We start from the raw sequence: 27,928 nt of genomic DNA, 5'->3' as shown, positions 1-27,928 counted from the left end.
CGATGACCATGGATGAAGTACTGACTGTCCAGAGTCGAGACCCAGGATGGACCGCTCCTCGGGACCCAGGATGGACCGCTCGCCTGTATCGGTTGGGGACATCTCTACGCTGCTGATCCGCTTGAGATGGTTTCCTGTGGACGGGACTCTCACTGCTGTCTTGGAGCCACTATGGATTGAACTTTCACAGTATCATGTTAGACCCGCTCGACATCCATTGCTTTCGGTCCCCTAGAGGGGGGGGGGGGTTGCCCACATCTGAGGTCCTCTCCAAGGTTTCTCATAGTCAGCATTGTCACTGGTGTCCCACTGGATGTGAATTCTCCCTGCCCACTGGGTGTGAGTTTTCCTTGCCCTTTTGTGGGTTCTTCCGAGGATGTTGTAGTCGTAATGATTTGTGCAGTCCTTTGAGACATTTGTGATTTGGGGCTATATAAATAAACATTGATTGATTGATTGATTGATGTACGGCTCTCGGGCAGGATCAGGTCCCCAAACAGGTTTAATCTGGCCCACGGTCCACGAGCGGATTTTTCTAAGTATAAAGAATGAGCTGCAATTTTTCATGAAAGAAACTGCTGTTCTAAATATCACCACCGGATGTCGCAATGGTAATTCTGTTAGGCAAGCAAACGGTTTATATCGGGGCCCGGCAAAAAATGCCAAGCAAGAGGTACACCGTGGCTGTGGCTTCTCCCCCTTGGCATAAATAAAATGTAAAATCTACTGTATTTTTACATTTTCTGTTTTGAACACTTTGTGCTTTTTCACCCTTACTGCCCTGAAATGTATCCGTCAAAAAAGAAAAGGGGACGGCGTGTAACTGAACCCTCTTGAATAGGGTCCGTGTACGACGTGAGTCCGTGTACCTTCCGTTCATTTCTTTCCAGTTCTTAAATGCAAATCAATAAACAAATTTCGAGCCATTTTTTTCTATTTTTATCTCTGAAACAAAAGTCGGACAACTATTTAATGACACTTTTATTAAAACGACAATAGGACATACTAAAAAAAACATGCTAAATAGGAAAAGCTAAAATACTACTTCCGGTTCAGTTTATCATCACACAGATATTTTTTTTGCATTTTGGATGGACATAAATTGGATTTTTGTGTTTATCTGTAAAAATAAAAACAGCACAAACTTGTATTTCGTGGCAATATTTTGATGCAAATCAACCCTTTTTTGTTTGTTATAAAATCTGCCATACGTAATAAAAATCCAAAAAACGGACATAATTTAGTTTTTGGATTTTGTGTGTAAGAATTGGAAATAGAATGAATGGAAAGTACATGGACCGGCGTGGTCATGTCACGGCCTGGGCGCACTTCAGTGCCAGTCCGGCTGCAGCAAGCAGCTGCAAACAATTGCCGGCAATCAACACACCTGAGACCTGTTTTCATAAGCCGGCACGACCTGTTATCCCGTGCCAGAACATAGTTTCCTGTTTTGTACAATAAGGACTCATAATCAAGCTCTATGCATACTCTCTCTCTCTCTGTTTCCCTTGTCTCGTGTCCTCCTTGTCGCCTTCCATCAGCAGACCTCCGTTCCCACGTCACAAGCCGTGTGTCTCAGCTCTCCGTGTTCCCTCTGCTTCCCTGACTGCCTCATGGATCCCGACCTCCCACCTGGACACAGACTTTTGACGTCTCTCTCCTCCCCTTGTACTTCACGTCTGCTCACGGACCTCCGAGCCAGCCCTGCCCATTTTGGACTTCTGCCTCTCGCTCAACACTACGGATAACACACTACAGTTAATTCCCACACATAGTCGCACACCACACACATAGTTTGAATTAATTAGACATCTCATTTCCCTTGTAAATGTTATACAGATTAATAAATCGAGTTAAACGACGCCCCCCTTCCTCCTGTACACGTAATAGGTCATCTGTTTTTCGTTTGGAATAGAAAAATTAGTAAATATAAAAATCCACTTTTGCTGTTTTTTAGTTTGTTAATAATAAAAAAATAAAATTGAAAAAAACATAAAACGTATCATTATCCTTTTTCTATTATTCGTTATATGAGTTTAAAAATGTGTTTGAAAATCAAAAATAGGAATTCAAACGAGTGGAAAACTATTTTCTCTATTCTGCATTCAATTTGTTTGGACTTACGGGTGAATTGTGTCTTTTCAGGATCCTCGTCTGTGAGTGACCCGAATCAACAGAAGAAGACAAAAAACGGTGTACGTGTCGTCAAAACAATTTTGTCGCAATCAAGAGATCCCTTCTATTTCTTTAATATCGAGAGATGAAGAGTGACACATTTGATTGGTTCTCTATTGAGCAGGCAAACGTCGCTCTTCTTCTTCCATTGTTGTTTTTCCGGGTCATTCACAAACGAGGATACGTAAAAGAGACTCTTCGCAAGTGCAATCTACCGTATCTCCAAACACTGAACGGGGAATAGAGAAAATAATTTTCCATTCACTGTTTTAATCCCGATTTTTTTAAATTTTGAAACACATGACCAAACTGGTATAATGGATAACGATCCATTTTTGTTTTTTATTATCAAACCAAAAAACCGGTAACAATTTATTTTTATGTTAAATATTGTTTCTATTGCAAAAAAAAAAAAAAAAACGGACGGATTTGACATGTGATACTGAGAAAAGTTTGTATTATTTTATATCTATTTAGTGTTTTGTTCAATCCCAAATAGGCTGCGACTTAAAGTTTAATCATCACTTTGCAGATTGACTCAGTCAAAGTCTAAGTTCATTGTGTCCTTTGTTTTGTTTTCGAAAATGCACCAAATTTTTTCCACAGAATTTTTTAACTAACTTGAAGTGTTTTGTCAAGAGGATTACTTGTGATTTGTATATTTCCAGAATGGTCTATTTTTGGCCCCAGTAAAACAAAAAAAACTGTCTGAAGTTGTCTTAATTTTTAAAGTATTATGCCATGATTTTACCAGTCGTGCACACTTGGGATTAGATTTTCCTCCATGGGGCCCGTGAGCTAAAATGAGTTTGACACCCTTGGTCTAGATCAGGGGTGTCAAACTCAAATACAGAGTGGGCCAACATTTTAAACAGAACAAAGCCGCGGGCCAAGGTTGAACAAATTAACCTTTTAATAGGGACCCAAACAAGTTTTGCATTAAATATTGAACAAGCAGGGCTTATATAACTTTAGTGACATGCAAAATCCAGTTTCAAATAATAATAATAATAATTAAAAAAATATCAATGGCATATCAAATAAAATTTAAATAAAAATTGTATGCCTTTTTATCTATTTGCAATCTTCTGAGGTAAATATAATTTTTTTTCCACAGGCTAATAATACATTTGAAAATAAAATAACAATAATGAATGAACCACACATTCAAGCCTTGAAGTAGCAAGAGAAAATGCATGAATAAAACGTTAATTATTGGTCAGTTTGCTGGAAGTTTCTCGGAAGACTTAGTGCTGCAAGGGGTTCTGGGTATTTGTTCTGTTGTGTTACGGTGCGGATGTTCACCCGAAATGTGTTTGTCATTCTTGTTTGGTGTGGGTTCACAGTGTGGCGCATATTTGTAAAAGTGCTAAAGTTGTTTATACGGCCACCCTCAGTGTGACCTGTATGGCTGTTGACCAAGTATGCTTGCATTCACTTGTGCGTGTGTGTGTAAAAGCCACAAATATTATGTGACACGCTGTTAGTATGGAGGAAAAGCGGACGTGACGACAGGTTGTAGAGAACGCTAAAGGCAGTGCCTTGAATGCATGCCCCCAATATAGTTGTCCAGGTGGAAATCGGTAGAAATTCGGGAGAACGGTTGCCCCGGGAGATTTTCGGGAGGGGCACTGAACTTCGGGAGTCTACCGGGAAAATTAGGAGAGTTGGCAAGTATGAGTATTAGCGGTGAATGCGGTGTTACAGCGGCACCGACGCTGTAGAACACCGGCGGGCCAGCTCTAATGCTAAATTGATATTGCCTCAAGGGCCAAATTAAATTAAACTACGGGCCAGATTTGGCCCACGGGCCAGAGTTTGACACCCATGGTCTAGAGGTTTTTTTTAGAGGCGGAATAGATCAAATTGGGGCGGCATAGCTCGGTTGGTAGAGTGGCCGTGCCAGCAACTTGAGGGTTGCAGGTTGGATTCCCGCTTGTGCCATTCTAGTTACTGCTGTTGTGTCCTTGGGCAAGACACTTTACCCACCTGCTCCCAGTGCCACCCACACTGGTTTAAATGTAACTTAGATATTGGGTGTCACTATGTAAAGCGCTTTGAGTCACTTGAGAAAAGCGTTATATAAATATAATTCACTTCACATCAAATCCTCATGACTTGTGTTAGAATAATTCACATCAAATCCTCATGACTTGTGTTAGAATAATTTTATCTAAGATATCATAATAACGTTGTGTAAAAAATGAGTTCCCAGCGAGAAGACCAAAAGATGTCTTTGAACCTACCAAGAAGAAGGGTTGTAAAACTCCACTGTGTAGAGGGGAAGCAAAATGAAGGTGTTTCTGTTTCTTTCATGTTTTGTAATCAACAGAAAGATATTGTTTCAACCCAAAAACTACGAAGCGGAGAAAAGGCAGGATCTGCCCAAGTTCCAGACGACCTCTTTTTGAACTCTTTTACGAACCTCTTCTTTGAACTGTTTTACGACCTTTTCTTGGAAGCAGCTGTTGACATGTGGTCAGGGAAAGTCCAAATAAAGGAGGAGGCATGCAATCTTTTGCCAGAGTTTACTGAAACACTTATAGTGTCCGGGTGTCTCTCCTCCAATTGAGCCAAATTGTATTCGGTCTCTGTTTGATCCTTTCCTTCTTGTCTTGTTTAATAGATGTCATCAGTGTTTGAACCTGACAACTATGTATATATATATTAGGGCTGGGCAACGATTAAAAATTTTAATCGAAGTTAATCGCACTATTTCTCTGATTAATCGCGATTAACTGCATTGTATACGCAAAGCCCAATAATGAATTCAAAAGTAATGTGTAGTGCACCTTCATTGGAATATTCTCCCACATGAACAAAAACGACAAAACATTTGTTGTGCAAACACAATTTAAATCAGTCCTTGTTAAACAGTAGCAGTTAAATAGCATATTTTATGAAAATCAACTCAAAAAATGTAAATACAAACATTTAAGCTTATTGCCACTGCCAGAGTATTTAAGTTATCCTGTTTGTTATGGAAAATAAATATAATCTACATACAAATCTCTGAGCCACAATCATAACATCTGAACAGGCAATTTCTGAGGTAACAGCAGAAACATTTTTTTTAATCAGGGATCTTATGTTTAAAAAACCTATATTACAGGTAGTGGGCTGTTTTAGGGTATTTTTGATCAAATAATCCGTAGTAGCAATATTAATAATGTTGTGTTTATTCTGCGTAGTGCACTTAAAATAATTATGACCATATCTAGGAATTGATATGGCAATTTTCCGATTGTTTGCTTGGTGCTTTGATAAACTGAACGCATCATATACATGGTACTATATTGTGATGTTATGAGCCAAGGAAAAAAAGAACTACCCTACCCAGCATGCAACAGGAGTGACGAGCATGCGCGGTATAGGTTGTGTGTCGCCATGACGGCCTCTTGTATGTTGTGATATGCACGCTCTGAAAGCAAACGTTAAGAACTCATCCAACACTCCTGGTCTGCATTATTCATAAATAGACAGACAACACATATACTCCGCTGCTTCACAGGCCGCTGGATGTAGCCGGCAAAGTATCCCCATGCTAGCTAGCCGGTCTAGCAAGCATGCGTCATTCAGTCCAAAACGGCCCGATCTATCCACATTCAGAATTGTCTGAAGTGATCCTGGAGTGACCACGCTGTAAGCCAGCCATTAAATTTGCAGAATTGTCCGGTATTTTTGCCAAATGTTCCATCTTTACCAAGAGCCCCTCGACGCCGAAGCCCATCCGGGCGACGCCATCTTGTTAAGAAAAGGCGTTAACAAAATAAAAGCATGTAAACAACATACGCAAATGTGCGATTAAATAATTGTCGGCGTTAATAGATTGATGAGTTAACTCGTAATTAACGCATTAATTTGCCCACCCCTAATATATATTGTGGCAGGGGCGTGGGCCACACGTTCCCTGCGGGCGGGGTGTGTGCAGCGATCGGCCATGAAGCAGCTGACAGGTGAGTAGATGACCTCAGCTGTAACGAGTTATCTAATCACCTGTTCCTTTATTAGCGGCGCGGGAAACCTTGAGGGAGGGAGGACGCAGGCGGAGCAGAGGACGATCGACTGAGAAGCCGAAGTGAAGAAATAACTAAAAACATTGTGGATTGCAAGTACGGGCTGAAAAGCCAAAACTGACATTTGTGTGAACAAACAGTAATTAAAAAGTGTAAACCTGCTCGAGTGTGCTGCTCCTTCCCTGTGCTCCCAGAAGAACAAGCAGGATCTTGCTACAATATATATATATATATATATATATATCCATCCATCCATCCATTTTCTACCGCTTATTCCCTTTCGGGGTCGCGGGGGGCGCTGGCGCCTATCTCAGCTACAATCGGGCGGAAGGCGGGGTACACCCTGGACAAGTCGCCACCTCATCGCAGGGCCAACACAGATAGACAGACAACATTCACGCTCACATTCACACACTAGGGCCAATTTAGTGTTGCCAATCAACCTATCCCCAGGTGCATGTCTTTGGAAGTGGGAGGAAGCCGGAGTACCCGGAGGGAACCCACGCAGTCACGGGGAGAACATGCAAACTCCACACAGAAAGATCCCCAGCCTGGATTTGAACCCAGGACTGCAGGACCTTCGTATTGTGAGGCAGACGCACTAACCCCTCTCCCACCATATATATATTTTAATTTTTTTTCATTAAATCAACATAAAAAACAGAACATACACTTACAATTAGTGCCCCAACAACAAAAACCTCCCTTTTTCATGACAAAAACGTCCCTTTTTCTTGACAAAGAAAAAAAAAAAAAAAAAAAAAAAGGACATCACCCCCCCTCGACCTCGACCCCCCCCAGCCCCCTCCGCCCTACCCGGGCCGCGGGACAAATTATTACGCGTTGACCGGTCCGCGGATACAAAAAGGTTGGGGACCACTGCTGTAAAGTCTATAAAAACTGCGGCGGTCAAAAGAAAAGTAGTCAGTCAAAACTTGAAATACTTAAATAATTGCCTATAGGTCCAGATCCATATAGAACGGCGTCTGGTTCTGGACTCAAACGTTTTTTTACGAGCAGAGCAGACAGCAGGTCTTTTCCTTCAGATTGCTTTCTTGACTTGAGCATAGACAGACACTGGTGAGGTGTTGTCAGCCGTAGCGGGTTCCAGTGGAGCCGTTGGAAATCCTACCAGGGCATATGTGGTGTTTGGAGAAAGATCCAGGTCACCATCATTGAGGTGATAAGTATCCGAAATAGTTTCATGGTTACTTCTCTGAAAACAAATGAAAGACATTTGTTTAACACATTGGGACTTTTCCCACAATATTTATGTAACCTTTCGTCAAGTGGAGAGGAATAGACCTCTTACGTGAAATTCTGCATATTCGGTCGGTGTGGGGTCCATTCGATCTGTGGGGTATTTGCAGAAATCATTACAGTGTTCAGTGTAATTTAAAAGGTGTACTTGCAAGGCAGCAGTCATCTTGCAAAGGCATAGGATGCTTAACTGTTTAGGATAGCAGGTAGGGTTCATGTAAGAGATACAGTGATAGTTATGGGGATTGGAACCATGATTGTGGTAAAGAGTACTTGGGTTGTGCCTTGTTTTTTTACACTGTAAGAGTTTTCTTTCACATCAGATAAACGAAAGTCACACATATTTCACAGGGAATATGCAGAGTGTTACCCAAAGGAACTCACACATTTGTACCACGCCACAAGCCCTCTGTTTTGTGTGACTTTCACCACAACACCAGTCGCCAGTCGCAGTTGAAGATAAGTACAATACTTTGCGGATATCTTCTGGAAACGCTGGTGTAAGGAATACCCTACGCAACTTCAAGAACGACAGCGATTGTCTTCACCTAAAAGAAACTTTCGTGTTGGAGACGTGGTGCCGATTGTGGACGATACTTCACCCAGAAATTCCTGGCCACTTGGAAGAATTCTAGAGACTTTTCCTGGTGGAAACGGACTTGTTGGTCAAGTTCAAGTGAAAACTAAGACTAACGAGCTTCGTCGCCCCGTTACAAAGCTATGTCTTCTTCAGGAAGCAGAAGGTAATTAAAGTATGGCGACAAAGCAAAGACCTCGAGCGGAATGGGGAAAAGACTGCAAGCTTCTTTGAGAAGTATTAAGGCTATTTAGGCACCTTGAATTTTAGTTTGCATGTTTAAGTATTTGTTTCAAGGACATTGATAACAATTAGGGGCCGGTAATGTAGGAGCCTAAATGCTGTTTAAGGTCATTTGAGAGGCGGAGTTGTTAGAAGCAAATTAACCTCTCCTTACCACACCCCCTGAATGCGCTTTTGCCCCCGCCCTGTAGAAATGTTTTGTAGTTCTTTAGCTTCCTTGTTTTTAATGTGCACTATGGACAACGGTGGCCGCCACGCGCCATCTGTTTTGTGTGACTTTCACCACAACACAGCATCCCAGATGATATAGCAAGACCATCATCATATCATCATAGGCATCCGTCCGTCAGTCGTGACGATGGGTTGCGCCTGGGGGAGTTCATTCCATCTCCGTGGTGCGAGCCTGGGCAGAAAGCATGGAGATCTTGGGTTGCCCAGACATCAAGATCCCCCTTTCGGCCGTGTCGATGTGGCCCAGAGGAAAGCAAGGCAATACATCTGGCATCGGCTTGGCTGCAGGAGCTGCCGGCAGGGGGTCAAAAATGACACCCAGTCGCCTCAGGGGCTCCACTCCTGATTTTCTGTCTGGGTTTTCTCCCGTAGCCTTTCCTTTTCCCAAAGGTACCACAAGGCAGCGGGTGGGGGTGGGGGTGATGACAACTATTTGACCCATAGATGGGGCAGTGGTTGGCGGATGCCAGGGCCTGTCCACCCACCGGTGGGCCTGCACACCTCGCCTCTGGGGCCCACTGCTGCTCCGAGATTCCCTACAGTTTAGCCTGAGATAGCGAGGTCCCAGTTACCGTGTGTGGCCGCGAGGAGGCACTGTAGGAGATCTTTGTGGTGGAGAGGCTGTGTACCGGCAAGAGGAGGCTTACGCACTCGGCTCCTCTTTTCACCCCCCGTAAGGAGGGCTAGCCGATGGCAGTAGCTGAAAGCAGACAGTAGAAGGCAGAAGCAGCATGCAACTTGCAACATGCAAAATGCGCTAGCTACAAGCACTTCTACACAGTGCTACTGCACTGACGCATCACACACACCCTGTGTTACAAACAACACAACATAGCAAGACCAGCAGGCGGACAAAAGAGAAGCAAAGCCTGGCTGACGTACAGGTCTGGCACTACACTCTATGGTAGAATTTCTATCGAGCATATAACGTTCAAATGCTATATCCTGTACGGGTACATGTACGTATTGACAATAAAAGGCTTTTTTATTCTACATCATGTAAATAACTCTGCTGTTCGGTTGTTTTGAGTTGTAAATAAATAGAGGCTCAGGGCTACAAGGTATGCTACGAGCGACACTGCAAAGGTATTAACATATTATATAACGAACTCGTCCATTTCCAAACACAGAAGACACTGATTCTCCTCTCCCCAGCCACTTCGTCCAGCTCTTCTCGGGGGATCCCGAGGCGTTCCCAGGCCAGCCGGGAGATCTTCCCAACGTGTCCTGGGTCTTCCACGTGGCCTCCCACCGGTCGGACGTGCCCGAAACACCTCCGTAGGGAGGCGTTCGGGTGGCATCCTGACTGGATGCCCATACCACTTCATCTGGTTCCTCTCGATGTAGAGGAGCAGCGGCTTTACTTTGAGCTCCTCCCGGATGGCAGAGCTTCTCACCCTATCTCTAAGGGAGAGCCTGCCACCCGGCAGAGGAAACTAATTTCGTCCGCTTGTACCCGTGATCTTGTCCTTTCGGTTATAACCCAAAGCTCATGACAATAGGTGAGGATGGGAACGTAAATCGATCAGTAAATTGAGAGCTTTGCCTTCCGGCTCAGCTCCTTCTTCACCACAGCAATCGATACAGCATCTGCATTACTGGATACGCCGCACCGATCCGCCTGTCGATCTCATGATCCACTCTACCCCCACCCGTGAACAAGACCCTAACGCTAACCCTTATATTTATTCCTCTAGTGTCCGAATAACTCTAAATTAAGTCTTTGTTACTTTAACAATCAACTAATCAACGGTGAATATGTTCCCCGTACTAAAGTGTTACCCAAACCGCAAATATGAAGTTTGAGTAAAACACGGTTCCTACTGTGGGAATATCATAAATCCTGAATCATTGTGGTATTCTCATATAAGTTTGACTTTGTATGCACTAGTCCCCATGAGAAATGTGGTCTTCCTTCAGGCAAAACACTACCGCTTTGGTCCACTGGCACCCCCAAAATCAACCAAAACTGGAAGTTCTTAAATGGGGCTTTAATTCAAAATAATTTCAACTGTAAAATGTATTAACAGCAGTTTCCATTGTGACAAATACGCCTCGTCAGGCTTTACATAAAGGTTTTAAGGCTGAAAGTCCCAGCTTGTTTTCTAGGAGTTTGTTTGAGTGTAACGCACATTCCCAGATTTCTCTGCCATGCCTTCATGCACTCCTGGAAGAATTATTGTCATCACAGCCATCTTGATGTCGTCCACATATTCGGAACGTGTACCCCCTGGTGACCCTTTCAAACTTGGGAAAGAGGAAAAGGTCACGCGCAGCCAGGACAGATGAGTATGGATGAAGCAGCAATGGGTTGTCCTGCAACAAATCTAGCCTTTCCTTATGCACTTAACTTTTTCAGACACACTTCATATAAATATTTAATTGTAGTGTGATTGCCAGACAATGCTAACAATGTGGAACTTCGGGACCACATAAGTCAAGCTCGAAACCGTGTTGGGACTGGTGTTGTACATTTGAATTGGATCCTCAGTGGTTCATTGAGTAATTTTAGGTCAGCCGTTGATCTTTGGTCCTATGGTACATTTTTAGCGAACAGGGACGAAAGTTTGTTACAAGCCTGAGATGACAGAATGGTAAAATGTCTAGCCGGTTTTACATTAGGTTACAGCAGTCAGTATTTCTTTGATGGGGATGAGGGTTAGTTAACATGAGGCATACTTACTTCTTGAAGTAATAAACTTGTAAAGGACACAGCCAAGTACACCAATGACACCGATAACTATCCAGATCCAGTACAGGCTTTTGTAAGGTGCTGTGGCTTAGAAAACAAACAATTAGACATTTTTGGTTTAGGGTCGTACAACAAAACAGAACTTTTAAACATGTCAGTAACATGATTTGACAGCGATCTTTGGTTGTATAATTTAAGGAGTACTGCACTTTTTGGGGGGAATTTTGCTTATCAATCACAATTTCTATGAGAGAAAAGAAGACAAAAGTTTTTTTTTGTTTTTTTTTTTCCTTCAAACATGTAAAAATTGACTCATTCTGGGTGGCTAACAATGCAACCAAAGGGAGCAATCCATTCTATCTCTGAATGACTTTAAAAATGCATTCAAAAACCACCAACAATACTTCATTTACGTGCCATAACCTGTAAAATAACCAAGCTGTTATTGTAAGAGCAAATACCGATAAACTTTTTTTTATAGCTTACTAACTAGTCGTGAGCTAACTACGGCAAGAGATAAGATGGCTTTTAGGTCATCAGCTGAATCGCGTTTGAGTTTGTAATGCACATCACAATGCGATAGGACAACAATTTGTACTGACTGAAAATCATGAACAATCATATTACAGTATCTGTAAAGTATTATCCGACATTTGATGTTTTGTTTGTACACAGCTCAACAATACTAATATTGATATTAAAATCACTCACTCGATGGACAGTTGTCTGTTAAGTCAAGCTGGCTGTGGAAGTTTTATCAAGTCGACATAGGATAAGCACGCCATTTATGTCAAAATAGCGTGGCTCCAAGTTCCACAGTTACAGCGTCAAAGTCAAGCCGACCTCACTCTCTCATAGCGATGGGACAAAATGTGCCGACGCTTCATGTTAATGATGGCGAGCAGTTTGTCCAGTGACACAAACGCCTCCAACTGCGTGCCAATAGTTTGGCCGGTTTTCCGGATCAGTAAGTCCCTTTTGCTGGTGCTGCTCCCCCAACAAAACACTGCAAAGTACAGGGCACTGGCCACAACAGACTGAAAAAAGTTCTCCAACAGCTTGCTGCAGACATTAAAGGAGCTAAGCTTCCTCAGGAAAAACAGTCTGCTCATGCCCTTCTTGTATACAGCTTTGCCGTTGTCCTTCCAGTCCAGTCTGCGGTTCAAGTGGACTCCCAGGTACTTGTACTGCCCCACTACTGCCACCTCGTCACCTGTCGTTGTGGTTTGTGCAGCCCTTTGAGACACTTGTGATTTAGAGCTAAATAAATAAACATTGATTGATTGATTGATTGACCTCCCGGCCCTGGATGTTGATGTGCTCCACAGGGGTCATTTTCGTCTTGAAATCGATGACCAGCTCCTTTGGTCTTGTCCACATTAGGGAGCAGATGGTTCGGCTGAGACCACTCCACAAAGTCAGCGATCAGTGTCCTGTACTCCAATTCCTGTCCCTCCCCGATACACCCGGCCACAGCAGAGTCATCAGAGTATTTCTGTAGGTGGCAGGACCTGGAACTGTACTGGAAGTCTGAGGTGTACAGGGTGAACAGGAATGGAATCAGGACAGTCCCCTGTGGAGCACCTACACTACTGACCACAGGGACCTCCCCGGTCGCACAAACTGGGGCCTATCAGACACTTAATCAGTGATTCAGGAGACAATGGATGAACTGACACCCATCCTGAGCAACTTGTCAGGTTAAGCTTTGTCAGTGCGGCACAACAGGTGTGGCACCGAGGAAAAAAGGGACCACCGGCCCCACGATGCCAGGCCGGCCAGCAACAGGAATCCCCAGAGCTGGGCACACAGTGCCACCCGGAAGGGCCAGCAGCAGCCTGTAGAAGGACGCGCCCGGAAGAAGACAAGGCACGGCTATTTGGGGGGGGGGGGATTTTTTCCTTTTAGCGCAAATTTCTGTTTGGCCTATGACGTCACACTAGGCATTTGCGGCTCCTTACAAGTCAACAGCTTAGCTCTGTTGTAACTGATGCCCATAATGGCACAGATTGCAAGAATAACGTCTCTAATGGCTATGCTGATGGTAAATAGCGGACAGCAGTGGCGGGACGTGCGTTTCCCACCTAGGCCTTCAGTGATGTCCGACTTCAATGATTACCTCTCCAAATACCATAATTGATGTCACCACATTTGCTGGAGAAATACTATACAGAAACACATTTACGAACCATTGTGCCTTGAATCACCTCGACAGTGTACAAAACGGGTTATTTTCTGACACATTAAAAAGTCAATTAACCCGCATCAGCAATTAAATCGTTTATGTGTTACTGTCAAAATTTAAATGGCAAAAAACAGTAAAAGTGAAAAAATAAAATATTTCAACTCAAAATTTGTAGCCCCCATTCAACGCCGTATAAGAGAGTGGTACCACTCGTAAGTCGGCTAATTCGATTGGAAATGTCGGGCATGACTTAGACTTAGACTTAGACTTACACAAACTTTATTGATCCACGAGGGAAATTCTTCCAGGGTTGTCCGACGCCGTCTCACAAGATGCAGTTTCTCTTTAAATATCCTTCTTGAAAATGGCTTTGCAAATATATATTTGCCACCTAATAAAAGTTTTGTTCTCCTTCTCTGCTGTCCCGGTTTGGTACGGCAACAATTCCTGCTAAACTGAAACTTGTGGATGGATACTAACTTTGGAATGACAAGTGAGTGTGTGTGCATGTGTGCGTGCGTGTGAATGTGTGTGCCTAAGCATGTACTTACATGTCATGTTGTGTGTCAGAATAATTGTATCTAAGTTATCACAAACATGTTTCAATGAGTTCCCGGCGAACAGACAAAAACTCTTTGATAGTACCACGCAAAAGGCTTGTAAAACTCCACTGTGTAGGATGGGAAGCGACATGAGGGTGACATTTTCTTTGATGTATTATAATCTGCAGGAAGATTTTGTCTTGACCCGATATTTACAAAGCGGGGAGGACGCAGAACCTGACTACCTTCAAGGCACCTTTCCTTTAACGGTTTTGTGACAAAGGCAGCGGCTGTTTACGACCCTCTTCCTTTAGAAACAGCTGTTGGGGCGGTATAGCTCGGTTGGTAGAGTGGCTGTACCAGGAACTTGGAGGTTGCAGGTTTGATTCCCACTTCCGCCATCCTAGTCACTGCCATTGTGTCCTTGGGCAACTGACACCCATCCTGAGCATCAGGATTACCCACCTGCTCCTAGTGCCACCCACACAGGTTTAAATGTAACTTAGATATTGGGTTTCACTATGTAAAGCGCTTTGAGTCACTGGAGAAAAGCGCTATATAAATATAATTAACTTCACTTCACTAATCAGGGAAAGTCCACATAAAAGAGGCGGCGTACAATCTTTCGTCAGAGCGTGGAACGACATTGTACAAGGATACCGTGTCTACGCGTTTCTCCTTATTGAGCCAAATTTAATTCTGTCTCTGTGTATTTCCTTGCTTCTTGTCTTGTTTAAAAGATGTCATCAGTGTTTGAACCTGACATTGTGGGTTATGTGTTGTGTGATGTTAGATTAGATAGTACTTTATTTATTCCGTCAGGAGAGTTCCTTCAGGAAAATTACAATTTTCAGCACAATCCCATTCAAGATCAGACAAACATTACAGGGAGACAGAACAGGATCGCTGACGGGTCTGCCGGCTTCCAGCGCCCCTTACAGCGTCTTCCCATTTGATATAAAGTAATTTAAGTGTTGTGGTGGTTAGTAAAACAATATTTCCTGCATTGAACTTGCTGTGAATGTCCTGTTGACATACAACCACATCATAAATAGCGTGCAAAGTCTAAAACCAAACATATGCGTGACAGTGTTGTAACGTACATCAAAGTAATTAATTGGATTATTCCTTACCAACGTTATTTCTAACACCGATCATCTTAAGTGTTAAGTTGTCGTCCAAACGTTCTGCACCTTTTAAGGTTTCTGGCACAGAATCTAAGCCCCAGAGGATGCTGTTTACAATTGGAGGAAATGTGAACCAGCTTCTCGATGCTTTGCTAAAACAATGTTGATCATGTCTTCTAGCTGTCATTATAACAGTGAATCTCCGGTTCTCACATAAAGGAGGAAAATATTTTAAGAGCAATGGCAACAGTTTCTATTAAAAAGAAACCCTCAATAATTTTGTTTCTCACTTGGAAGCAGCCACCATGACACAGCCATCATCATCATGCAGCTAATTTTTTAAATTTCATCATTTGTGGGAAACAAAATTTGTATGTTACAATTACAAAAGGTTTTATGAGCACTTGTGAAAAGTTGTAACAGTATGTATAAAGCAGAGGTGTCAAGGTCGTTTTCACTGAGGGCCACATTGCAGTTATGTTTGGCCCCAGAGGGCCACTTCTAACGAGGAATACTAATACTACACAATTTTTTGATGCATTTTACAAGTAGAATTTAAAAAAAAAATGTAAAAAACTATATGGTAAGTTGCAATAGTTTCCCCTTCAAAATGTAGTGTATATTACAGTAAATGGAAAAATAATACTGCTGTTTTTATGGTTAAAAAAAAGGTAGCTCAGTTGCCAGGACTTTACTGTAAAAAAATGTTTTTTAATGTAAATTAAAAAAAATATATTAAGTAAAATTTCGGCACCTGAGCTGCCAGTTTCTTCGTTTTTTTATTGCAAATCAACAACTCTGCATTTATCGGTGTATTACTGAAAATGCCAAAACGGCACCACAGTTTATTACAATAAAAAAAGTACAGTTTTTTTTCCTTTAGAAAAAAATTATGTAAAAACCACAGTCAATTTCACAATTTGACCGTGAAATTTATTGCTACTTTTACATTGCACAATTTGATGCTTGGAAATCATTATTATTAGTATTTATTGCTATTAAAAAATGGTTGGAATGTTTGATAATACATTTTTTGCATAAGTAGACCATATTTAAGTTAACATAATTTGCAGTTATATGGCGTACATTTTTTTTTTCTCCCAAAATCAATCAATGTTTACTTATATAGCCCTAAATCCCGAGGCGACACAAGCTACAACGACATCCTCGGCTCAGATCCCACATCAGGGCAAAAAAAAACTTGACCCAATTGGATGACAATGAAGAACCTTGTAGAAATGAAGAATACATTTAATAAGAAAAGGTACAGTACTTTATTGATACATAATATTTCCAGGCTTTCCTGGACTGAATAAAATTAATATGAGTTTGACACCTGTGGTATAAAGTACTAAATCGACCTAAAATGCTTACGTTAAAATACAGGTAATTGTATCTAAGTTATCACAAAACTTTGTGTTGCCATGAGTTCCAGGCGAGAAGACAAAAGCTGTGTTTGATCCTACCGAGAAGAAGGCTTGTAAAACTCCACAGTGTAGGATGGGAAGCAACATGAAGGTGTTCTGTTTCTTTGATGTATTGTAATCCACAGAAAGATTTTGTCTTGACCAGAGATCTACAAAGTGGAGAGGAAGCAGGACCGGCCCAAGCTCCAGGGACCTTTTCTTTGAATTGTTTTACGACCTTTTCTTTGAACGGTTTTGTAACAAAGGCGATGGGTGTTTACGACCTTAGAAACAGCTGTTGCCATGTAATCAGGGAAAGCCCAAATAAAAGAGGAGGTAAATGGTAAATGGGTTATACTTGCATAGCGCTTTTCTGTCTTTTTAAGGCCCCAACGCGCTTTGACACAATTTCCACATTTACCCATTCACACACACATTCACACAATGATGGCGGTAGCTGCCATGCAAAGCGCTAACCAGGCCCCATCAGGAGCAAGGTTGAAGTGTCTTGCTCAAGGACACAACAGACGTGACTAAGATGGTAGAAGGTGGGGATTGAACCAGGAACCCTCAGGTTGCTGGCACGACCACTGTCCCAACTGCAGCACGCCGTCCCAGAAGGCGTACAATCTTTCGTCAGAGCGTGGTTGAACTGTACAAGAAGTACAGTCCAGACGTTTCTCCTCAATTGAGCTAAATTGAATTCTATCTCTGTTTAATTCCTTGCTTCTTGTCTTGTTTAATAGATGTCATCGGTGTTTGAACCTGACAGCTTATAATTATAATTAATGCCTAAATACCACCCCGACTTTGTGGGAATGTACATATTGGTCTAATCAAAAGAAGACTGTTCTAGAAGTATATCCCGACGCCTACTAAATGTCTTTTTTTGTGGAATTTGGGGATGGAAAAATGTGTTGTGCTTTACTAGACTCACCTCTACTTTGAGTGCACACGTCACGAACCTCCACCACTGTCGTGGCCCAGCTCACATTGTTGCTGTTGTTGCAGACGATGGAGACATTGGAGAAGAAGACCTGGAGGTTCAGAGCGGAGGGCGGGGTGGGCGCCTCGATGCAGTTGTCACGCTCGCAATCGAAAGTGCTTTCAATGGACTCGCGGCCTTCTGTGCACTTCACACTGATGTTACACAGGTCGTTAATGGCGGACATCGACGTCACCATGAGCTGGACAGATGACACTGCAGCTGTTCAATCAGGTGTTTTGGGGTTTGAGTGGCGGAGAACATTTTGCATCAACATTTACTATGTTTTCAAAGTAACAAACCTTGTACTTGAACGTTGTACTCGGCCAGAGTCTGGGTTGTTTGACCTCCCAGCACTGCAGTGTAACGTCCACTGTCAGACAGATTAACATTTTTTAAAACGAACGAAAAATTCCCTTGAATATTAATTTTTGTTTTGTAGTCATATATTTTGTTATCTCCTTTTACAAATTTCAATATGGTGATAGTAGAATTGAAGTTCCATTTTAATTCGTCCTGATTCTCTGTAAATTCAACTGCCTCTTTCACTTCGAAGAGCACATCCGTTCCCTGCTTCACGAACATGGTCCTTACGCCATTCCCTTAAAAAACACACCAGAAAAGAAACAAGTTAGGATATTTTACAGAAACATTATAGGGAACCTGCACTTTTGGGGGAATTTTGCCCATCAGTGACAATCATTAAGAGAGACAAGAACACGCACGTCTTTTACCGCGCAGGGCTTGAATTTTTTTTTTTTTTGTACATCAGAGCAGGAATAAATAGTCCGATATTTGATCAAAACAAAGGCACGTTGATTAAGACGATAACTGATGATTTAGGTTTCTCATTGTATCCCATTGGGTTGAGGTTTTTCCTTGCCCTGATGTGGTATCTGAGCCGAGGATGTTGTTGCGCCTTGTGCAGCCCTTTGAGACACTTATGTTTAAGGGCTATATAAATACACTCTGATTGATGATAATTGAACAAAAAGTGATTCAATATACTTCAGAATCAGAATCATATTTAGAAAAGTTTTTATTGCCATTGTTTGAGAACGCGTTCACAAACTAGGAATTTTACCTGGCGCAAAAGTGCAACATAAAAAACATATAACACAGAATAGAATAACATGACCTGTAACTGGGACGGCGTGGCGCAGTGGTAGAGTGGCCGTGCGCAACCCGGGGGTCACTGGTTCAGATCCCACCTAGTACCAACCTTGTCACGTCCGTTGTGTCCTGAGCAAGACACTTCACCCTTGCTCCTGATGGGTGCTGGTTGGCCTTGCATGGCAGCTCCCTCCATCAGTGTGTGAATGTGTGTGTGAATGGGTAAATGTGGAAGTAGTGTCAAAGCGCTTTGAGTACCTTGAAGGTAGAAAAGCGCTATACAAGTACAACCCATAACTGAGCTATCAGATCTTGTTATTGATCACGTGTCTGATGGCCGAGGGGAAAAACTCTTCAGGTGGCGGGAGGTGTGGATCTGGATGGACCGTAGTCTCCTGCCTGAGGGGAGAGTGGAGAATATTTTGTGTCCAGGGTGAGAAGGGTCAGCTGTGATCCGATCCACACGCCTCCTGGTCCTGGAGGAGAACAGGTCCTGGAAGGGTGGGAGTTTGCAGCCAATCACCTTTTTAGCAGCACGTACCATGCGCTGCAGTCGATGCTTGTCCCGGACTGTGGCGCCGGGGAACCACACGGTGACGGAGGAGGTGAGGATGGACTCGATGATTGCTGAGTAGAACTGCACCAGCATCTCAGTCGGCACTTTCAGTTTTTTCAGCTGCCGCAGGCAGGAAGTACATCCTCTGCTGGGCCTTCTTGATGAGGGGTGATGGTGGTGCCCAGGAAACGGATGGAGTCCACAATGGTGGGAGAGTCAATCAGGGTGAGGGGGGATGGTGGGGCTGTGACTTTCCTGAAGTCCATGATCATCTCCACTGTTTTCTGGGCGTTCAGCTCCAGGTTGTCGAGGCTGCACCAGGACGCCAGCCGGTCTACCTCTCTCCTGTAGGCAGACTCGTCGCCATCCGATGAAAGTAGTGTCGTCCGCAAACTTGAGCAGCTTCACCGACTGGTGACTGGAGGTGCAGCAGTTAGTATAAAGGGATAAGAGCCAGGGGGAAAGTACACAGCCCTGAGGAGTACCAGTGTTCGTGGTTCGACTGTCCGAGACAATCTTCCCCAGCCGCATGTGCTGTCTTCTGTCCGTCAGGAAGTCATTGATCCAACTGCAGAGGGAGTCGGGCACGCTGAGCTGGTAGAGCTTGTCTCGTGGCAGTAAAGGGAGGATGGTGTTGAAGGCAGAGCTGAAGTCCACAAACAGGATCCTCGCGTAGGTTCCTGGGGAGTCCAGATGAAGTGGAGGGCCAGGTTCATTGCATCATCCACAGACCTGTTCGCTCTGTAGGCAAACTGCAGTGGGTCCAGGAGGGGGGCGGTGATGTCCTTGTGGTGGGGCAGGACCCTTTTGAAGTGGTACTTCGCTTCTCTGTAGGTACTCCCGTCCCCGTTCCTCCACGCAGTGTCCTTTTTCTTGCGCAGCTGTCGGAACTTGGGTGTGAACCAGGGTTTGTCATTGTTACAACAAGCTGTGGTGCGTGTTGGAAGGATGCGCGCCTCATTGAACTGTATGTATGAGGTCACAGTGTCCGTATACTCGTCCAGATTGTCTGTGGCTGCTCCAATTGCCTCCCAGTCTGTCGTCTCCAAACATCCGCGCAGCTCCTCCACGCAGCTTCAGCGGTGAAACACGTAATGGTCTTCATAACAGGTTTAGTCAATTTCAGTCTCTGTCTGTATGAAGGGATTAAATGCACCATCACGTGATCTGATAGTCCAAGGGCAGCACGCGGGACTGTATGATATGCCTTGCTTACTGTAGTGGAACAGTGATCCAAAATGTTCTCCTCTCTGGTCGGGCATTTAATAAACTGCCTATACTTGGGTAATTCCTGGCTCAGATTTCCCTTGTTAAAGTCACCAAGCACGATAACAATAGAGTCCAGAAAATACCATTCCACATGTAAGATCTGGTCTGCAATCGTGCGCTGAGCGTCACGCACGTCCGCGCTGGGCAGTATGTAGGCAGCCACCAGAATGAATGAAACAATCTCACGCGGTGAGTAAAAGGGCTTACGGTGAATGAAAAGATATTCCAGAGCAGGAGAGCAGTGTTGGGATATCACCATCACATCTGTACACCACTTGTTGTTGATAAAGAATCAGACTTTACCGCCTCCTGTTTTGCCAGAGAGCTCCGCGTCTCGGTCCGCGCGGAGAAGATGAAAGCCCTCCAGTTGAACCACGCTCAGCCACGTTTCCGTTAAGCATAAAGCACAAGATGAGGAAAAGTCCTTGTTTCTTCTCATCAGCAACGCTAGCTCGTCCATCTTTTTGGCAAGTGAGCGGACGTTGGAGAGAAAGAGTAAGGGCGTGCCTAATCCTCGACTGCGTAGACAGACGAGGGCGCCCACTCTCTTTCCTCTTCGGTGTGGTTTCCCTCTTTTGATCAAACAGTGGAACAAATCCGCAGCGGACGCTAAAATGACCGGGAATAAGTCCGTAGGGGTGATAGATCTGATGTTCAGTAGCTCTTCGCACACGCGGACACACAATTTAACACAAAAAGTAACAAAACAGCACGCACGAGAGCACCGAGGCAGCCTTGATCGGCGTCATGATGATGTTTATACTTTGACATTGACACAAATGATTAGATGACCCCAAGAGAGTCACATATATGATAATAAAGTACATACTGTGCTGTAAGAAGCTGCAATATACCCCAAATTAAATCACTGTGATTCAAAACAATATTCTGATATTGGCACTCATCTGTGCATCTCCTAAGGGTAGTGTAGTAGTAGTTCATGCACAGATGAGATGCGTGAATGTCAAAATATTATTTTGAATCCCTTTTTGGCAGGCAAGAATACATTGATTTAATGAACACATTCAAACACTTTATTATTTATTATGTGCATTAACAAAGAGCAGTTAACATTGTATGTAGCTTTTAAACAAGAAATTATCGAATCAATAACAGTCCTTTACGATCTCAATAGAAAAGGCCATCTTTCCATCTTTGGACACGAAAAAGGCTTAAATCATCTTAAACACAGATCGTTACACTAATCACGTATATAAATGTTTGTCTTACATGCAGTAATCAGTTGTGGACAGACAAAGTACCAGCAGTGCAGCTTCAGGAAGCATTTTTTTGGTAGGTGGCCCCTTGAAAAAAATGAATGCACCCCCTGAAATGTTTTTCTGCACTGGGTCTCGTGTGCACAAATTAGTGTTGTTCCGATACCAATATTTTGGTACGGGTACTGGTACTAAAAAATGTTGATACTTTTCGGTACATTTCCAAATAAAGTGCACTACAAACATTTTTATTATTGGCTTTATTTAAACAAAAAATCTTAGGGTACATTAAACATATGTTTCTTATTGCAAGTTTGTCCTTAAATAAAATAGTGAAAATACTAGACAACTTGTCTTTTAGTAGTAGGTAAGCAAACAAAGGCTCCTAATTAGTCTGCTGACATAACATATAGTGTCATTTTCCATTCTATTATTTTGTCAACATTATTAAGGACAAGTGATAGAAAAAGAATTATTCATCTACTTGTTCATTTACTGTTAATACCTGCTTACTTTCTCTTTTAACGTGTTCTATCTGCACTTCTGTTAAAATGTAATAGTCACTTATACCTCTATTGTTTGGATGCTTTAGATTAGTTTTGGATGATACCACAAATGTGGGTATCAATCCGATACCAACTAGTTAAAGGTTCATATATTGATCATATTCCAAGTCCTCATGTGTCCAGGGACATATTTCATGAGTTTATAAAAAATGTTTAACCGGAAAAAGTGTCACGGTTTGGTTGCGGCTTACTGCATGGTTCTTTCTCCCGGGATGCAAAATGGACAACTCTGGACGAAAGCGTGAAGGTAGGATTCGATTTATTCTTAATAAATCATCCAAACTACCAAAATACAGGCAAAACAACAAAAAAGCAAGCGTGCCTAACACACGGGAAGCTAAGACGTAGTATAGGCTAGGAGACAAGCAAAACTGGAATCACGAACTAAAAAATCTTACGTGACAGTAGTGGGAAGTAAACAAAGAAGCCAGGACGAGTGATCAGCAAAGGCGGGCTTAAATAGTGTCTCTTGATTACAAACAGGTGAGTGTCCCGAACAACAAGAGGCAGGTGAAAATCATAAGTAACCATGGTGACTAAACTCAGGAGGTGCACAAACAGGAACTAAAGGAGTCCTAAACAAACAGAAAACCAAAAAATATCTGGACCACGGCTCATGACAAGATATTGTGATGCCAACAAATACCGACGTAATCATAGTAATATCTACTAGATATGCTCTTGTACTTGATATCTTTACAGTGGATGTCATGTGTAGATCCACCAATGGCGTACGTTTATATTTTCACGTCGGTGAGCTACGGTGTGTAGTGAAGCATGTTTAGCTATTCCTCGTCCTGAAGGGATGATACTTGTAAGAAACTTACTTTATTTGTCGCCATGGAGGCGAGGATTAGTGATTTAGAAGTAGCTAAAACTCTGCCGACTGGGGCTGGACTTTAGCCGTTAGCTCGCTAGCGATGTCTTAAAGCACCTCTTCTTGAGGGCAATTCAGAGTTAAAACTTCACCTTTATCATTTGTTTTTAAGCCAAAAAGCGTCCGTTCCCCCGTTTCTGTCTACACACAGTGTCTGCTTATATGTACTCTGTGATTGTGCGCTGCCGAACATGCTCCTCCGCAATGACATGACGTGATGACGACGGGGGCACGGGGTTGCTGGACCGCTACTTTTCAGAGGCGGTATAGTACCGAATATGATTCATCAGTATCGCAGTACTATACTAATACTGGTATACAGAACAACTCTAGCACAAACATTTAATAGTCACATTCCATCATTACTTTATTCAACAGCAATTAAATATAATGTTTTTGTTTGTGTTGTAGCTACAGTGCAAAATTATAATTTTTTCTAAACTAAAGCCACTGGCTTCTTCTGTGGAAAAAGATGCTATGGTACCAACAAGCACCTGCTAGCTGACGTACTCCACCGGAACTCATACTGACTCAGTGTGTGGTGAATAAGAGTACAGTATATATTTATAGTCTGATTAGCAAGAATAATGATGTCATACACATTACACAGAGTGTAGATTTTACAGAATAGAAAGTAGGGTGTTAAGGTTATACCGGACGATACTAATGAATCAGATTCGGTACTATACCGCCTCTAAAAAGTACCACTTCCCCCTTTTTTTTAAACAGGCGTGACGGGGTGTCATCCTCCTGTCGTGACATTGCTGGTTTTACGAGCAGAGGAGGATGTCCGGCAGCGCACAACCACAGAGTACTTACAAGCTGACACAGTGTGTTGACAGAAAAGGATGGACACATTTTTGGCTTAAAAACTAACGATAAAGGTGAAGTTATAACACTGAAGCGTGCTTTACAGGCCTACTGAAATGAGATTTTCTTATTTAAACGGGAATAGCAGCTCCATTTTATGTGTCATACTTGATCAATTCGTGCTATTGCCATATTTTTGCTGAAAGGATTTAGTAGAGAACATCCACGATAAAGTTCGCACCTTTTGGTCGCTAACAGAAAAGCCCTGCCTTTACCGGAAGTCGCAGACGATGACGTCACATGTTGATGGCTCCTCACATATTCACATTGTTTATAATGGGAGCCTCCAAAAAAAAACAGCTATTCGGACCGAGAAAACGACAATTTCCCCATTAATTTGAGTGAGGATGAAAGATTCGTGGGAAAAAAAAAACGCGATTGCATTGGGACGGATTCAGATGTTTTTAGACACATTTACTAGGATAATTCTGGGAAATCCCTTATCTTTCTATTGTTTTGCTAGTGTTTTAGTGTGTTTAATAGTACCTGATATCCGGAGGGGTGTGTCCACGGGTGTCTTGACAACAGTGTCTCAGGGAAGTCAAACGGCAGCTTTATGGACGGCGCAAGCTAAGCTGATCTCTGGTAAGAAGCGACTTTTTACCACAATTTTCTCACCGAAACCGGTTGGTTGACATTCGGTCGTGATCCATGTTCACTTGACCGCTCTGATCCATAATAAAGTTTCACCTCCGGGAATTTTAAACAACGAATCACCGTGTTTGTGTGGCTAAAGGCTAAAGCTTCCCACCTCCATCTTTCTACTTTGACTTCTCCAATATTAATTGAGCAAATTGCAAAAGATTCAGCAACACAGATCTCCAAAATACTGTGTAATTATGCTGTTAAAGCAGACGACTTTTAGCTGTGTGTGTGTGTGCAGCGCTCATATTTCCTAACAGCCCGTGACGTCAAGCGTACACGTCATCATTATGCGACGTTTTCAAAAAGAAACTTCCGGGAAATTTAAAATTGCAATTTAGTAAACTAAAAAGGCCGTATTGGCATGTGTTGCAATGTTAATATTTCATCATTGATATATAAACTATCAGACTGTGTGGTCGGTAGTAGTGGGTTTCAGTAGGCCTTTAAGACTTGGCTAGCTAGCTAGCGGCTAACGCCCAGCCGCAGTCGGGAGTGTTTTAGCTACTTCTAAATCAAATCCATGGCGACAAAAAAAAGCACGTTTCTTACAAGTATCATCCCTGCAGGACAAGGAATAGCTAAACAGGCTTCACTACCAGGGTTGCGAAGGGGTGGAAAGTTTCTGGTAAATTTCCGGAAACTCTCCGTAAATTTACCACGGGAAGTTAAGCTCGGGAAGCTTGGAAATATTGACCTTTTGTTTTTATTATTCAAAGTTGGACACAGTCCATGGGAATTAATGGACATTAACAGGAAATTTGGAGTCACTTATACAAACCTTCATCCATCCATCCATTTTCTACGACTTGTCTTTTTTGGGGTCGCGGGGGGTCCTAGAGCCTATCTCAGCTACATTCGGGTGGAAGGTGTGGTACACCCTGGACAAGTCTCCACCTCATCGCAGGGCCAAAACTGATAGACAGACGACATTATCACTCACATTCACACACTAGGGCCAATTTAGTCTTGCCAATCAACCTATCCCCAGGTGCATGTTTTTTGGAGGTGGGAAGAAGCTGGAGTACCCGGAGGGAACCCACGCAGTCACGGGGAGGACATGCAAACTCCACACAGAATGATCCCGAGCCCTGGATTGAACTCAGCCCTACTCAGGACCTTCGTATCGTGAGGCACATGCACTAACCCCTAATTCATCGTGCTGCCCTAAAAACCATCAAATACAGACAAATAAACATTTTGATGTCATAAAAAGCATACATGCATGCAAACATTCGTAATACAAATTTTTGTGAGCGGAACTTCAACATCAAAAAACAATGTTAACGGAATAAAATGCAACACTAATGCAATGTGTCACACCCCGCCTCTGGTGAAGGTAATGTAACCTTTGCAAACCAGAGTTTCAAACCATGGATGGCAAAGCACAAAGTGGGTAACAGTTTACAAACATTTGTTTACAACCCAAAGTGTAATGAGGCGAACAACAACAAGAGGAAACAAAATCTACAATAGTAATACAGACCCCGTTTCCATATGAGTTGGGAAATTGTGTTAGATGTAAATACAAACAGAATACAACGATTTGCAAATCCTTTTCAACCTCGTCTCGATTACTGTAACGTATTATTTTCGGGTCTCCCCATGTCTAGCATTAAAAGATTACAGTTGGTACAAAATGCGGCTGCTAGACTTTTGACAAGAACAAGAAAGTTTGATCACATTACGCCTGTACTGGCTCACCTGCACTGGCTTCCTGTGCACTTAAGATCTGACTTTAAGGTTTTACTACTTACGTATAAAATACTACACGGTCTAGCTCCAGCCTATCTTGCCGATTGTATTGTACCATATGTCCCGGCAAGAAATCTGCGTTCAAAAGACTCCGGCTTATTAGTGATTCCTAGAGCCCAAAAAAAGTCTGCGGGCTATAGAGCGTTTTCCGTTCGGGCTCCAGTACTCTGGAATGCCCTCCCGGTAACAGTTCGAGATGCCACCTCAGTAGAAGCATTTAAGTCTCACCTTAAAACTCATCTGTATACTCTAGCCTTTAAATAGACCTCCTTTTTAGACCAGTTGATCTGCCGCTTCTTTTCTTTTTCCTATGTCCCCCCCTCCCTTGTGGAGGGGGTCCGGTCCGATGACCATGGATGAAGTACTGACTGTCCAGAGTCGAGACCCAGGATGGACCGCTCGTCGGGACCCAGGATGGACCGCTCGTCGGGACCCAGGATGGACCGCTCGCCTGTATCGGTTGGGGACATCTCTACGCTGCTGACCCGCTTGAGATGGTTTCCTGTGGACGGGACTCTCGCTGCTGTCTTGGAGCCACTATGGATTGAACTTTCACAGTATCATGTTAGACCCGCTCGACATCCATTGCTTTCGGTCCCCTAGAGGGGGGGGGGGGTTGCCCACATCTGAGGTCCTCTCCAAGGTTTCTCATAGTCAGCATTGTCACTGGCGTCCCACTGGATGTGAATTCTCCCTGCCCACTGGGTGTGAGTTTTCCTTGCCCTTTTGTGGGTTCTTCCGAGGATGTTGTAGTCGTAATGATTTGTGCAGTCCTTTGAGACATTTGTGATTTGGGGCTATATAAATAAACATTGATTGATTGATGATTGAACCCTTATTCAGTTGAATATGCTACAAAGACAACATATATGATGTTCAAACTGATTAAAATTCACTTTAGAATTTGATGCCAGCAACACGTGACAAAGAAGTTGGGAAAGAAGGCAATAAATACGGATAAAGTTGAGGAATGCTCATCAAGCACTTATTTGGAACATCCCGCAGGTGTGCAGGCTAATTGGGAACAAGTGGGTGCCATTATTGGGTATAAAAACAGCTTCCCAAAAAATGCTCAGTCTTTCACAAGAAAGGATGGGGCGAGGTACACCCCTTTGTCCACAACTGCGTGAGCAAATAGTCAAACAGTTTAAGAACAATGTTTCTCAAAGTGCAATTGCAAGAAATTTAGGGATTTCAACATCTACGTCCATAATATCATCAAAAGGTTCAGAGAATCTGGTGAAATCACTCCACATAAGCGGTATGACCGGAAACCAACATTGAATGACCGTGGCCTTCGATCCCTCAGACGCCACTGTATCAAAAACCGACATCGATCTCTAAAGGATATCACCACATGGGCTCAGGAAAAAAAATTAAAAAATAATAAATAAATAAATAAAATAATAAAAACCCACTGTCACTAAATACAGTTTGTCGCTACTTTTGTAAGTGCAATTTTAAGTCCTACTGAAACCCACTACTACCCATCATGCAGTCTGATATTTTATATATCAATGATGAAATATTAACATTGCAACACATGCCAATAGGCCCGGTTTAGTTTACTAAATTGCAATTTTAAATTTCCCGCGAGGTATCCTGTTGAAAATGTCGCGGTATG

General features: G+C 42.9%; 2 protein-coding genes across 6 annotated transcripts in view; both read right to left on the bottom strand.

The window, feature by feature from the left end:
• The window catches only part of LOC133568802 (kelch-like protein 10), a 35,631-nt gene extending 28,673 nt beyond the window's left edge, over nt 1–6,958 (bottom strand). Inside the window, exon 1 of the mRNA XM_061920947.1 lies at nt 1,489–6,958. Coding sequence (XP_061776931.1) covers nt 1,489–1,538 — 50 coding nt within the window. The 5' untranslated portion in view covers nt 1,539–6,958. The remainder of the gene's footprint in view (nt 1–1,488) is intronic.
• Nucleotides 6,959–6,981: 23 nt separating this feature from the next.
• Nucleotides 6,982–27,928, bottom strand: part of LOC133568803 (uncharacterized) — a 29,732-nt gene continuing 8,785 nt past the window's right edge. For 3 of the 5 annotated variants that reach the window (XM_061920948.1, XM_061920950.1, XM_061920951.1), the window contains 5 exons: nt 17,742–18,041; nt 17,392–17,661; nt 11,186–11,281; nt 7,504–7,544; nt 6,982–7,407 (listed from right to left, as the gene is read on the bottom strand). In XM_061920948.1, the coding sequence (XP_061776932.1) occupies nt 7,234–7,407; nt 7,504–7,544; nt 11,186–11,281; nt 17,392–17,661; nt 17,742–18,041 (881 nt within the window). In that variant the 3' untranslated portion in view covers nt 6,982–7,233. The remainder of the gene's footprint in view (nt 7,408–7,503; nt 7,545–11,185; nt 11,282–17,391; nt 17,662–17,741; nt 18,042–27,928) is intronic. The other 2 variants (XM_061920949.1, XM_061920952.1) reach the window with 2 other exon arrangements.

The sequence above is a fragment of the Nerophis ophidion genome, linkage group LG14 (assembly GCF_033978795.1).
Source record: "Nerophis ophidion isolate RoL-2023_Sa linkage group LG14, RoL_Noph_v1.0, whole genome shotgun sequence".
NCBI classification, from domain to species: Eukaryota; Metazoa; Chordata; class Actinopteri; order Syngnathiformes; family Syngnathidae; genus Nerophis; species Nerophis ophidion.
This window is presented reverse-complemented; position numbering and strand designations above follow the sequence as displayed.